The 13,292-nt window shown below is 40.4% G+C and overlaps 1 protein-coding gene across 2 annotated transcripts in view; it reads left to right on the top strand.

The window, feature by feature from the left end:
* DBF4 (DBF4 zinc finger) overlaps window positions 1-13,292 on the top strand; it is a 19,798-nt gene extending 6,506 nt beyond the window's left edge. Inside the window, exons 8-13 of one of the 2 annotated variants that reach the window (XM_048510759.1) lie at window positions 1,440-1,470; window positions 1,652-1,694; window positions 2,899-3,030; window positions 6,804-6,915; window positions 8,341-8,465; window positions 12,164-13,292. In XM_048510759.1, the coding sequence (XP_048366716.1) occupies window positions 1,440-1,470; window positions 1,652-1,694; window positions 2,899-3,030; window positions 6,804-6,915; window positions 8,341-8,465; window positions 12,164-13,190 (1,470 nt within the window). In that variant the 3' untranslated portion in view covers window positions 13,191-13,292. The remainder of the gene's footprint in view (window positions 1-1,439; window positions 1,471-1,651; window positions 1,695-2,898; window positions 3,031-6,803; window positions 6,916-8,340; window positions 8,466-12,163) is intronic. The other variant, XM_048510760.1, reaches the window with a different exon arrangement.

Genomic DNA, 13,292 nt, shown 5'->3' with positions numbered 1-13,292 from the left:
TTTACCAAGCTGCAGGTCTTGCCTTCTGTTTGCTAAAGAGCCCTAGTGGTATAATGGTTAAGAGTGCTGGACTACTATCTGAGAGACCTGCGTTCAGACTTTTCCCATCCCCCTGCTTGTGCCATGGAAGTATGTTGGTCAGCCTGATCTACACCAAGAGTTGGTGTGAGGATAAATTGGAGATGAGAATGATTACGCCCATTTGAATGATTACTTCCATTTGAGCCTTTCTGGCAGAAAAGCCAGGATATAAATGGATTAATAAATACAATACTGGCACTTTCCTACAGCCCTGTCACTGTCTGTCTTCCACTCTTATTCTCAGACCTTGTGAATGGGTTGGCGTTCAAGTGACATATGCAGTCCCTTACTTATTGTTAAGGCAATAGGTCAAGGTTCAGTTCAAGCACATACAGAGCCCTTCATAGCCTCAACTTCTCATATCTGCAAGACCGCCTATGGTCTGTCATGATAGCTTCATTAATCTGAGCAGCACCTTCTGTAGGGGCCCAGCCTGCAGATGGACAAGATCAACAAGTGCCCATGTGCATACCTTCTCTGATAGGATAAATTTCTGACTAAACTTTGGCCCTTTCCACATGGGCGGTAAAGAGTGCCCCAGGGACGCTAAAAACAGCATCCCTGGGGAGGGGTTTGCACGGCCGCTGCATCGCAGCAGCGCCAGCCTCGCAACCCCCGAGCGGCGCGAAGACGATGCTTCCGAACCTCACTCCCTGATCAAGGTTTTTTGGAAGCAGCGTCTTCCAACGGCAGCGGTTGGAAGGCGCCATTTCCCCCCCTTTCCCGAATGCCTTATGTCCCCTCCGGCCTTCCGGAGCTTTGCACAGGCCAGGGAACACGCCCCCCTGCCCTGCGACTCCAGAGCTGTTGTGCAGGTCCCCTGACCTGTGTGACGCGCAGGAAGGCTGGAGGGGACGGTAAGGCGTTCGGGGGACGGCGCAGCCTCTGCACAGGCTGCACCGTCTTCCCCACCCCTACCAGGACCGTCTGTGCAAACGGTCCTGGGGGGGGGGTGCATCGGCGTCGTTTATGCCAACGCACCCCCACAGTGTGGCCATGTGGAAACGGCTTTTGTTACGATACCTTTGTTATTCTTAGAAGGTCTGTTTACGCTGATGTTTACTTGTTAATAGTCTGATTTGGCTGTTTCACCAAATTACTGTGCTTGTCCCCATTTTAAGTTTCCTAGCATGACTATGTCCAAGTTGTCAGTCTTTCAAATAAGGTGGAAAATCTGTATGAATCTTGTAAGTAAGGTTACATTTCTCATGTCCTCATGATTACTGGGAACAGTAGTTACCATTCTGCAACTCTCATTTTATATTTCGCTCCACTTTCTGTGCAATTAACTGTAAAAATTTGTTACAATTTGAGGCTCAGCAAATAAAAATGCTCACCCTAGTCTTTCTCCTAATTAGGAAAAGAAGTCTTCTGCTCAGAAAACAAAAAGTAAGTATTAGAGACTTGACTGAGACTATGTTGTCTATTCCATTAAATAAAAGAAAAATATTATTAACGAACAATTTGATATTAAAAAAGTGATCATTGCTTGTAATATTCAGTGTCAAAAGGAATGTGCATATATTTTGCTTATGAACAGTTTTTTACAGACTTCAATTTATTTGAACAGGTATACTGAAAAATCCTTTTCTGAAAGTAGAAGATAGACGATGGTAAGTGGTATTTTTCAGCAGGATTAATATGCATTCAGAAGTGTATTAAAGGTTTTCAGTGGTAATCTATTAAGTCATGCTGTTAAATATGTTTCTATTAATTAAGAATTACTATTAATTGTACTATTAAGAACTAAATATGTGTGCACAAGAAAGAAGGTAAAATGGATAATAGAATTGGGAGAATGGAAACTTAAAGTACATCAGATGTGTTTCCACACTCCTTCATTACTGCTGCTTGGGCTAGTCACAGTTCTTCGGAACTCTCTCACTCCCACCTACTTCACAAGGTGTCTGTTGTGGAGAGAGGAAGGGAAAGGAAATTGTAAGCCACCTTGAGCGTCCTTACAGGAGAGAAAAGTGGGGTATGAATCCAAACTCCTCTTATTCTTCATCATGTCATATATAGTGAGGTTATTGGATGGTAATATGCATCCAGTTTATCAGTAGGATTGCTCTATATGTCCTATGCAGCTGTTTAACCAGTTGGTTGGTCTCAAACATTGTATTGCAGCTGAATTGTGTTGAAGAAACATGTCTGTGCATTCATACACAAAGGACACAGTTTCCCAAAACTTTATATTGGGAGGAGGACAAGTAGAAAATGAGGAAGGAAAAATTGGAGGGCATAGCTGCTGTTTAATTTTCTCTTAGAACAAACTCAGTTGAATTATGAATGTTCCACCAACCTGGGTCAAAGGAGTTACACACAAAAGGCTAGAAAAGAAGTATGTGGAGGCAGTCTATTGTATGTTGTAATTGCAACTTCCCACATTCCTGGGTGAATGGCAAAAGCTTGTATGGGGTCTGAACTCTCTAAGGCAGAATGTGGCGTTGGCATAGAGAAAGAATAATAAATCTATTATTCTACTAATGCCATTTCGTGTTCATAGCAAATAACAATAATATTGAGAATGGAGCAGGGAGGGAGATAAAAATTGAATTACCTTTTAAAGTGCTAATGAATGTATGTATGCTTACCCTGGTTCCCTGAAAATAAGACCTACCCCAAAAATAAGACCTAGCATGATTTTTCGGGATTTTTGGAGGATGCTTGAAATATAAGCCCTCCAAAAATAACCCTAGTTACAGAAAAATAAGCCCTAATGCATCTTTTGGAGCAAAAAATATAAGACCCTGTCTTATTTTTTGGGAAACACTGTAGTAGCTCAGAGATAACTGTTTATTTTCCCTTTTAATCTAGTAACTACAGACCATTTTACTTGCAACTGTCCACCTTTCCAGTCGTCAACTATTCTAATCCAAATCCTTACAGTCCATTTGATGCTGACAAGAAGAATGTTAATGGCCAGAAGCAAATTCAGATGAGGCAAAGGTAAGTGAAGGGGACTAGGGTAACAATAGTGGTGCCCAATGGTAAAATCTGGTAAATTGTTAGAAAGGATGGAAGCAGGCCTGGATTTTTGGGAAAAACCCCACCACCTGCTAGATAATAGCATGCAAAAGTAGACAAGCCACTTTCTCTATTTGCTGCATACTTCTCTGAAATGAAATATCACTTTTGTTTCAGAGTAGGCGGAAGACTTACACAAGGTACAGACACAAAGGGGAATATGTACACAGGAAAGGAGTTTGGGGCTGGAAACTAAAGTAATCGAAGGGACAAGTTCAAAAGAGGATGGTCCTTGAAGGAAGATACAGAGTATGCCCTGAGCTGAGAAACCTATAAAAGAACTAGTGGAAGAAACAGATGCATGTAAGGGAAAAAATGGAGTAAGGCTTACAGTTGAAAAGAGAGAGAGGTGAAAGGCTGAAAAACTTTACTCATGCTAGATTAAAAAAGGGCACAATGCACTGTTGTGTGATTCTATGGACAAGGAGCTGAATTTTGAATATTGACTTGAATCAGCACGTCTTTTAACTTATTCCGCAACTGTCGATCTGGTGGCACTTTGCCAGTTTTATTTGTCCCAGACCTCAGGTTTTGAGTAGCCATGTATCAGGCAATCAGAATGTAATTGAACATCCTGTCCAATAACACTTTATGTAAAATTACATTGGTATAGATTCTTTCTCCACTCTAATGCAGTTTTTAATGGAATGCTTCTTGCCGAATTGGGCTTCCCCAATCCAGCATTGGGTCTTTTTCCAGTAAGTGAATCTTTCAGTCATATTTACAGTTACTTCAAAGTTTGGATGTCTGAGTAATCCCAGGAAGTGAATGAGAATGCACCAGCCTTTTTGCAATATTTATGTACTTTTTTGGCGGGGAACTGAATTTAATGCCCTATCTGGTCAGTATCCTCAATAAATCCGAAAGTAAAAAACGTAAGCCCTTGTATAGTTCAATTCCCTGCATGTAAAATATATCACTATTTTCTTACACTGCATGAAACAATTTTGCTGCTTGTATATTCCTCATTTCTCACTTGCTTTCCTAGTCTTTAGGAGAGAGGAAGTGACAGAAGACAAGCTAGCTCTGTATATGATAGATTCTTCATTTCACAAATTCCAGAATACATTGTTCAGATCCTCTACATATTTCCATGTCAGCTTGTTGCCTGCTTTTTGTTCCAGTGGAAAGAAGTTGCTGTTAACCACTGAGGAAAAGCAAGGTTCTAATTCCTGTGAAATTAACTGATTATCAGTATGTCACAGAATCTCAAGTGAGATTCCTACAAAAATATAGTGGCTAGGCAGTGTGTTTATAACAACTTGTGAAAATGCTAAATGGAAAATTGTACATGACTCTCATGTGGGAAATATTAATGCCATGTTTTATGAGGGTTTCCTTTTATACAGTAATTCTTACTAATTGATCCTGTACAATGTGATGAAAAGCACCAGGGAAGATATTTTAGCTTGAATGAATGTTGTACAGTGGAACCTCGGTTTTCGTTGGTAATCCGTCCGAAAAGAATCGATGAAAACCGGAACCAATGAAAACCGAGGCAAACTTTTCCATAGGAATCAATGTAAATCCAATTAATCTGTTCTAGGCACTCCAAAAAACATACACATTTTTGGTGAATAAACATAATGTTTAATGCTGAAAACAGTAACAAACAATAACACTAGGACCAGCTTCAGAGCCAGTGGACCAATGTCACACCAGAATGCTGTCCAAAGAGGTCTGTTTCTGACACCTTTTTAAGATTTGTCTGAAATGGGACAAGACATTGTCATTAAATAAGTTGCAGACACAGCCTGCAACAGATTTGTCTGGGCTGATTTTTCTCCACAAATCCCTGCACCTTACTGCAAATTGATGAAAACCGAGGAAATCGATGAAAACCGAAACCGATGAAAACCGAAGGCAATGAAAACCGAGGTTCCACTATATTTGTAGCCTTAGAGTTCTTAAGATCCCTTTCTATGGTGGAGAATTTACTGCTTTTTACATGGGTTCATAAGTATGTGAACTTTTTTTAACATCTAAAGTTAGCACTCTGAAACTGCTAGTTTTGAAATGTTTTCTGAATTCTAACTTCAGAGGTTTTAATTAGACACACTAGGATGCTCATACAGAAACAGAATTACTTCATGTGTACTTTACTCCTTCAGAAATAAATGTGTGAATTGGTCCTTTGTCTTGAAACTGATATTTGTAGTTTCATTTCTAGATGTGATATAATTGAGAGGGCTAGATCAGGGGTTGGGAACCTGCGGCTCTCCAGATGTTCAGGAACTACAATTCCCATTAGCCCCTACCAGCATGGCCAATTGGCCATGCTGACAGAGGCTGATGGGAATTGTAGTTCCTGAACATCTGCAGAGCCGCAGGTTCCCTACCCCTGGGCTAGATAGTTCTAACTTCCTCAATACACTTGGCCTTTGGCACCAGCATGGTAAAGTGGTTAACAATGATAGTTAGTCTCTAATCTGGAGAGCTAGGTTTGATCCCCCACTCCTCTGCATGAAGCCTTCTGGGTGATCATGGACTAGACACAGTTTCCTCTGAACCCTCTCAGTCCCACCTACCTTACTAAGGCCCTTTCTGCATGTGCCAATAAACATGGGTTAAGTGCGGGATAAAACCCAGGTTTGGGGAAAACTTCGCATGGATACTGCATCAGAATCTGGAGTCGAAGTCTGTACTGCAGAAATTTTGAATATGCTGTTGAGGTCCGTCTCTGTAACCTGAGGACATAACCTGAGAACAGCAGTGCTGTAGTAGTTAAGAGCAGGTATACTCTAATCCAGAGGAACCGGGTTTGATTCCCTGCTCTGCCACTTGAGCTGTGGAGGCTTATCTGGAGAATTCAGATTAGCCTGTGCACTCCAACACACGCCAGCTGGTGACCTTGGGCTAGTCACAGTTCGTCTGAGCTCTCTCAGCCCCACCTACATCACAGGGTGTTTGTTGTGAGGGGGGAAGGGAAAGGAGTTTGTAAGCCCTGTTGAGTCTCCTTACAGGAGAGAAAGGGGGGATATAAATCCAACTCTTCTTCTACTTTTTATTGATTAACATTAATTACAGAGAACAACTATTTACGCATATGTTGCCCAAACATAGACAGAATTTTAGCAACTAAAGCTTTAAACTAGGTGTAATTTGGACTCCAATATTGATAAAATTTGTTAATGCCAACTTCAGAAAATTTATCCTTGAGCATGGCATCACACTGCAGACCAGTTTTTTAATATCTGGACCTCCCCTGGAATCTCAGGACATTCAGAGAAAATGCATTGCAGAAAATTCCAAGATATGTTTTTTCCATATTCTATTCTTGTAGTAGCCTCTTGTCCAGAGTACAGGTTCTGCCTCAAAACTGTTGGATGCTGTAGTTTTAATTACCAATTTTCATGGTGTATCGTTTAGATTTTATTTTGTAAGCCATCTCAGGGAGCTTCCCTGGAGTGATAGCATATAATCTTTCCACAGAAAATAACAGCAACATTTCAAAGAATCAGCATTTACATTTAATTGCTACCAGGGGTTTTTGTTTTTTGGTGCTGGCTTATTTATCTTGATTATTCTTAGTACTTTGAAGCTGAGTGTATTAAGTTGGTCAGGTGCCCCAATTTGTCCGTGGTGTTATGTCATTAAACAAGATGATGAGACATGTTTGTAAACAGGTAGATGGGTCTTTGGCAACCATATTGTGGAATGTAGAATAAGAGGTGTTTTGTTTCCCTTTTGACTAGAAATCTAGCAAACAATGACAAAAAGACCATTCCAGCTCAGCTGCCTGCAAAACACAAGAAGAGAAAAGGATATTGTGAATGTTGTATGAAAAAGTATGATGATGTTCAGACTGTAAGTAACTGTCTTATTTAGGTGATGTGAATATGCCTAAATACTAACATTTTCCGAGCATTTGGGGACAAGTCTTTCTATCATTTTTTGCTTTTAAAGAAAAAAATCAGCATTTCGTTTTATGGATGTGTAACAGACTTTCCTCTGTGATACACCTCTGAAGATGCCAGCCACAGATGCAGGCAAAACAAGAACAAGATCTACCAGACCACGGCCACACAGCCTGGAAAACCCACAACCAACTTCTAAACTGAGATGTATTATTATTTTATGAGAAAATAACTCATTTAGTGAATGCTTAAAAAACTTTTTCCAGTTTGATATGTGATAACTGAGTTAGAAAATATAAGGAAGTTACAGCTGAAACAGTCACTGCTCATGTAAGGGTTTTATTTCAGGGATTTTTACATTATTGATAAAAACGAGACATAAAGTGCTAGATTATATTAAAAATTAGAATAAAACATAAATTATCAAAGGATCTTTGAGAATGGCTATGGATTCATGTATACGGAACATTTATTTCAGCTGACATCAGATAATTTTTTTTGAAAACTTCTTTTTCTGAAATTGCAGTTCCTATCTTTTCCAGAGCATCATAACATTATTACCAATATTATTAGATTTCAAGAGTGCAAAAGAAAACTCCTCCCCCACACACAATCTCAGCCTTCACCGGATTTTCTTTTCCAGCAGTGGAGAAGAATTATAAGAACTGGTTTCTTTTTTGGAGGGAGGAGGGTAAAAGAATAATGACAAGGAGATGATCATAGAGTTGGAAGAGACCACAAGGGCCATCAAGTCCAGCCCCCTTCCATGCAGGAAAACACAATCAAAGCATTCCCGACATATGTTCATCCAGCCTCTGTTTAAAAACCTCCATAGAAGGAGGGCACTCCACCACTCTCCGAGGCAGTGAATTCCACTGTCGAACAGCCCTGACAGTGAGAAAGTTCTTCCTAATGTTTAGGTGGAATAACTTTTTCTACCTAAAAATCAATAGTTGAAAAGATTCCTTGAGTAGAGATCTCTTTATTTTATGCCTATGCTGCATATGAATGGAGACATGTTTGTGTTGAGGTTTTTTAGGGAACAGGGGACGTTGTTTTGAAATAGTTATCTAAAAAATGGGTGACTGATGTTCGTGAGGGCGCAATTTAGCTCTTGCCCCAGGTGCCATTTTCTGTAGATATGTCCCTGTGTGGAAGCAAGTTGGCTTTGGTTGCTCATAGGTCTAGCCCCTGTGAGTCTTCTCTTAAAGGCCAAAGCATCCTCTGAAAGGGCAAGTTTACAGAAAGATTTGTCTTGCCCGTTGATGGCTACAGTCTCTGTATTTAAGTATTCACTGATTTGACCATGTTAAGAATTAGATGTATTGATTATTTTTTGTATGGGTGCTATCAATACATTGCTTGTTCTTTTCAGCATCTGGAAAGTGAACAGCACCAAGCCTTTGCACAAAGTTCTCACTATCAAGTTGTGGATGACATTATATCCCAGTTTGCTTGTGACTTTGTAGAGTTGAGAGAGAATACACCAAAAACTAAAAGGTAAAAATCTGATTTATGTAATCTTATTATGTAATCAAATAATTTTGAAAAAAATTAAAACAAACTGTCTTAAAAACATCTTTTGTTTGAAACAGTTTATTAATTCTTAGTACAAAATAATACAATTCAATCATTAGACGGCAAACAGTAGAGGCCTGCACTTCAGATGAATATTTTTTAGTTTAATTTTGGTATTTCAAAAAGGACATGATCATTGTTTTCTGGAAATTTTGGAAATGTTGCTATCATTTTAGGTAACTTCTTGGGTTTAGGAATATCTGTTACCAGTAGACTGAGCATCCAGCTCTAAGCCAGGTCTAATTCCAGAATTTTAAATGGTGGTAGACCTGGTCTTCAGTCTCAGGGAGATACATTTTGGGAATCTTGAAATTCTGAGTTTGCCTTGCTTTATTTCAGGGTACTTCTGAAATGAAATGGAATTTTAGTTTCAAATGAGAAATATCCAAATGTGCACCCATAGCAAACATTTTTAAAAGATCAAAGAGGGAGAGTTATGATGACCACACTCTCTTTTCCTTTGTGAATAAATATGTCATGTGCAAAATCCTTCCTTCCTTCCTTCCTTCCTTCCTTCCTTCCTTCCTTCCTTCCTTCCTTCCTTCCTTCCTTCCTTCCTTCCTTCCTTCCTTCCTTCCTTCCTTCCTTCCTTCCTTCCTTCCTTCCTTCCTTCCTTCCTTCCTTCCTTCCTTCCTTCCTTCCTTCCTTCCTTCCTTCCTTCCTTCCTTCCTTCCTTCCTCCTTCCTTCCTTCCTTCCTTCCTTCCTTCCTTCCTTCCTTCCTTCCTTCCTTCCTTCCTTCCTTCCTTCCTTCCTTCCTTCCTTCCTTCCTTCCTTCCTTCCTTCCTTCCTTCCTTCCTTCCTTCCTTCCTTCCTTCCTTCCTTCCTTCCACATTCCTGTTTCTTCCACATTCCTGTTTCTTCTGCATGTTGTACCTATGAGGTATTGTAAAAAAAAAAATCCTGGTCACAGCTACTTTCTTTACCCTAGTACTTTCATTTCTATATATGGATTGGTGGAAGAGTTTGGGGAAAGGCACCATCACAGTGGCAGTGCTAAGATTAGCCAAGAAAGATATCGATATAATATTTAATAGACTAAAGCAACCTTTGTGGTCATCATTGTCTCTGGACCTCTGTCTTCTGATACCTGTACTTTCACCCCCCAATACTACCTCCATTTTGCTGCCATTCATTTTGGCATTATACTGCTTCAGGTTATACCGATTTCCACACATCCCTAGATTTATGACTGTAGTTTGCTCTTCTTCCTCCTCCTCCCTGTTTTTTTTTTCAGGTTCTTTTGAAACTATCTTTACTTGGATCTTTTTCTGAAAGCCAGAAGCCTATTGAGGGGAAATGGTGCCCATAGGCAACACCTCCTCTGGGCACCCCCCCCCCTTTGCCTTTTTGCAGGCCTCCTGCTGTACCCAAGGCCTGTGGAGGACGGAAGGAAAGAGTGGGGCTCAGCTGTGGCCCAGGTGGGCACTGCAGCTGGGGCGCATGCTGTTTCGTTATATGGGGGGGGGGGGGGTGCCAGGCAGAAGGGCGTGCGCCCGGGGACATGGGTGACAGAATCTGCTGAAAGCTTATTCTGAGTCAGATTTTTTCTTATGTGTAAAGTTTATTTCTTTTTTGTCCACTCAACTTATTTTTCAATTACTGGACTGTTGTCATTCCACCCTCCATCCCCAAGATGAGTGGTTTCAGTTTTGATTGTTTTTTAAAAGGCTGTAAAATATCAATATATTGATATGGCATTGTAATGATAGTGTCAGCATGTTCTTTGAATTCCCAGCTTTCATTAAAAAAAGTCACTAGCACCTTTCCTCATGGAAATTTCCCTTTGTTGAAATGGAAGCTGGGAATTCAGAGAACCTTCTTAAACCATTATTGCAACACCATATTGATATTTCATGGCCATTTTTTTAAAAAAAAGGATGTGCTGTGATGCCACTGATGATGCCACTAATGACAACAGCCATCTCCCTTAAAACTTTTGATAACTTAAGCCATATGTTGAAGACAATAAATTGACCCCACAACTGAAAATGCAGAGGGGAAGGCACACATGTGGAAGAATGGTGTACAGATTCCAGTGATTGTGGACTGACTGCTAAGAAAATCAGAGTTAAGTTGAGCATGTGAAAAAGCCCAAAACTGGAAGGCTAAAATCAATACCCGTGCACACACCTATCTTTTCTGAGCATCTTGCTGTGCTAGACAGAGACTTTTCACTTAACGCTAAGGTGCTGTACCTGATTTTCATGTTTTCCTTCTTTTAAGAACAGTAAACAAAGGTTAAAGCCTAACTTGATGGTGGCTGGTCCCGGGTTTCTCTTGAGTTGTAAATGCAACCATCTCCCCACTGCCCTTATTAAACACAAGGCCATACTTAACCCAGCTTGACTTCTCCCTCTATTTGGGGGTGTGCAATATGTGTTCAACAAACAAATATTTGTTTTCATTTTGTTACATTTATCGCCAACCCTCCTGATTGAGGTCAGGCTCAGGGCAATGTACAAGCATTATTAAAACCACATGCAATTTTTTTAAAAAACCCAATTAAAATCCAAGATGGTGAAAACTTTTAGCCCATAAGCAATTTTGCCCAGCTTAAACACAGATTCCTCATTTAATCTGACAAGGATGGGAAATAAATGCTAAAGGGGGTAATTCTAAATAGCATTAGCATTAATGATGGCGCAGGTGGTACAGGGAGGTGGTACAGGGAGGTTGGCAGTTGGCATCGGGATATATGAGTGGCCTCAACCAAAGGCCTGGTGGAACATTTCCATCTTACAGGCCCTGTGGAACTGTTTAAGGTCCTATAGGGCCCTGAGGTTAGCTGATAGAGTTCCACCAGGCTGGAGCCCAGGCATAAAAAGCCGTGGCTCTGGTCAAGGCCAATCGCATGTCCTTGGGGCCAGAAGATTTTTTATTAGAGGACTGAAGATCTTCCGCAGGCAATATGGGGCAATGCAGTTCTGGAGATATGAGGGTCCTAGACCACTCAGGGCCATGAAGGTTAGAACCAATACCTTGAATCTGAATTGGAATTCTACCGGCAACCAGTGAGTAGTCTGACCGTTGCATCCTGCACCAGTGTTAGTTCCCGAGTTATAATAGTCTAGTCTGGAGGTGACGATCACTGTGGCTAAGTCAGGGCGGAATAAGTGGGAGGCCAGCTGCCTAGCCTGCCAAAGATGGTGAAAGGTGATTCTCCCCATTTTGGTGACCTAGGCCTTCATGGAAGGAGAGGACTCCAGAATAACACCCAAGGCTTTTAACTAATGTGGCTGGATATAAAGTTGCCTAGCCAAATTTTGGCAGCTGGAAATCCTCCACAGAACCACCCCGATCCAGCCACAGGACCTCAGTCTTTAAAGGACTCCATCTCAACCTGCTCTTTTCCAATCAGCCACAGCCTACAGCGCTGTGTCAGAATATCTGGGGTGGTGGCTGGCGGTTTGTCACTTGGTTTGTGAAACAATAGTTTGTCATCTGGCTTTCTATAGGATTAGTGGTGACTTGCCTCTAACAGCTTAGAGGTAAACAAAACTCTGGATTAAAGAAGTAATCTGTTTACACCTGATCTGTACTTCTTATGAACAGTTTTATTTTGTCTGTTACGTTTGAAGGTTCCTTTTGAATGTTTACTTTGTAACTTTCTTAATATTAGGAGGAAATGTAGTGTTGGACAGTTTGCTCCTCTTATTGGAACAAACACAGATGAACTGAAAGAACGACTGAAGAGACAAGACTTCCCGTTGAGATGGTACTCTCGGAAAAACATTAATATGCAGATAATGAAAGAAGATTTTCACCGCACGCAAATAAATAATAAATCTCCACACAAAAACTCTCCTACCTCTGAGCCTGCCTGTTCTGTCAAGTCCTGCCATACCAATTGCTTTTTTGAAGCAGCAAGAAAAGTCAGAGTCAATACTGAAGGTAGTAAAAAGCCAAAATCTTCAAATTTGACAGATGTTGCTTTATCTGCAAACTTGGTACAACTTCCTGTCCAGAAAGAAAGTAAAGCGTGTACAAGAACCTTGCCTGAAATTTATGAACATTGTGAGCCTCTGTCAAGACAGACTTTACTACAGAACTTTCCATCAAACCCACTACATTCTCAGATCCAAAAATCCCAGTTTGGTGAGAGGAACAATCCAGCAATCCCAAAGCGAAAGATGAATAATTCAGTTCGTCTGCCAGCAAAATGTTTGAAGAAGATAAATTCAAAAGCTGAAAAAGACCTTGCTATCCTTGATGTGGAAAGTGATTTCCAAAGAGAACTTTCAGTTCTTCTAGAGACAGAACCCCTTCCACTTAGTTTTCCTGCAGACAAAGAACCCAGCGAGTTGACAGACAACAGCTCATCTAACATAAAACTTAGTAGAAAAGTAAAAAATCCCATAGGGAGGAATAACAAAACAAATCAGAAACAAAATACAGAGTTATACTTAAGGAAAACTGATGAACCATCCATTCCAAAAGAAACAACAAATTTACACAGCTCATCAACACAAGCACTGTTAGAATTGTTTCAGACCAGTGATGCAAATTCAGATTTTGGGGGGTTTTCTAGTATGACAGAGAACAAAGAGTCGAGTCTGATAAAAGATACTTGGAAAGACCAGCGTACAGATGCTCTGTGGTCTTTGTTCTCTACTTCTGCCACCTCATCACCATTTATTGGATTTTAATGCTGCTTTATTTGCAACCATGAGTTTTGAATAAACATGCAAAATGAAAAATTTTACTTGAAAACTTCGTTTTGGTAATAAACTATATAGTGATTATTCTTA

Source organism: Sphaerodactylus townsendi, linkage group LG11 (assembly GCF_021028975.2).
Source record: "Sphaerodactylus townsendi isolate TG3544 linkage group LG11, MPM_Stown_v2.3, whole genome shotgun sequence".
NCBI lineage: Eukaryota > Metazoa > Chordata > Lepidosauria > Squamata > Sphaerodactylidae > Sphaerodactylus > Sphaerodactylus townsendi.
The sequence above is the reverse complement of the archived record's forward strand: the minus strand, read 5'-3'. Positions and strand labels throughout refer to the sequence as shown.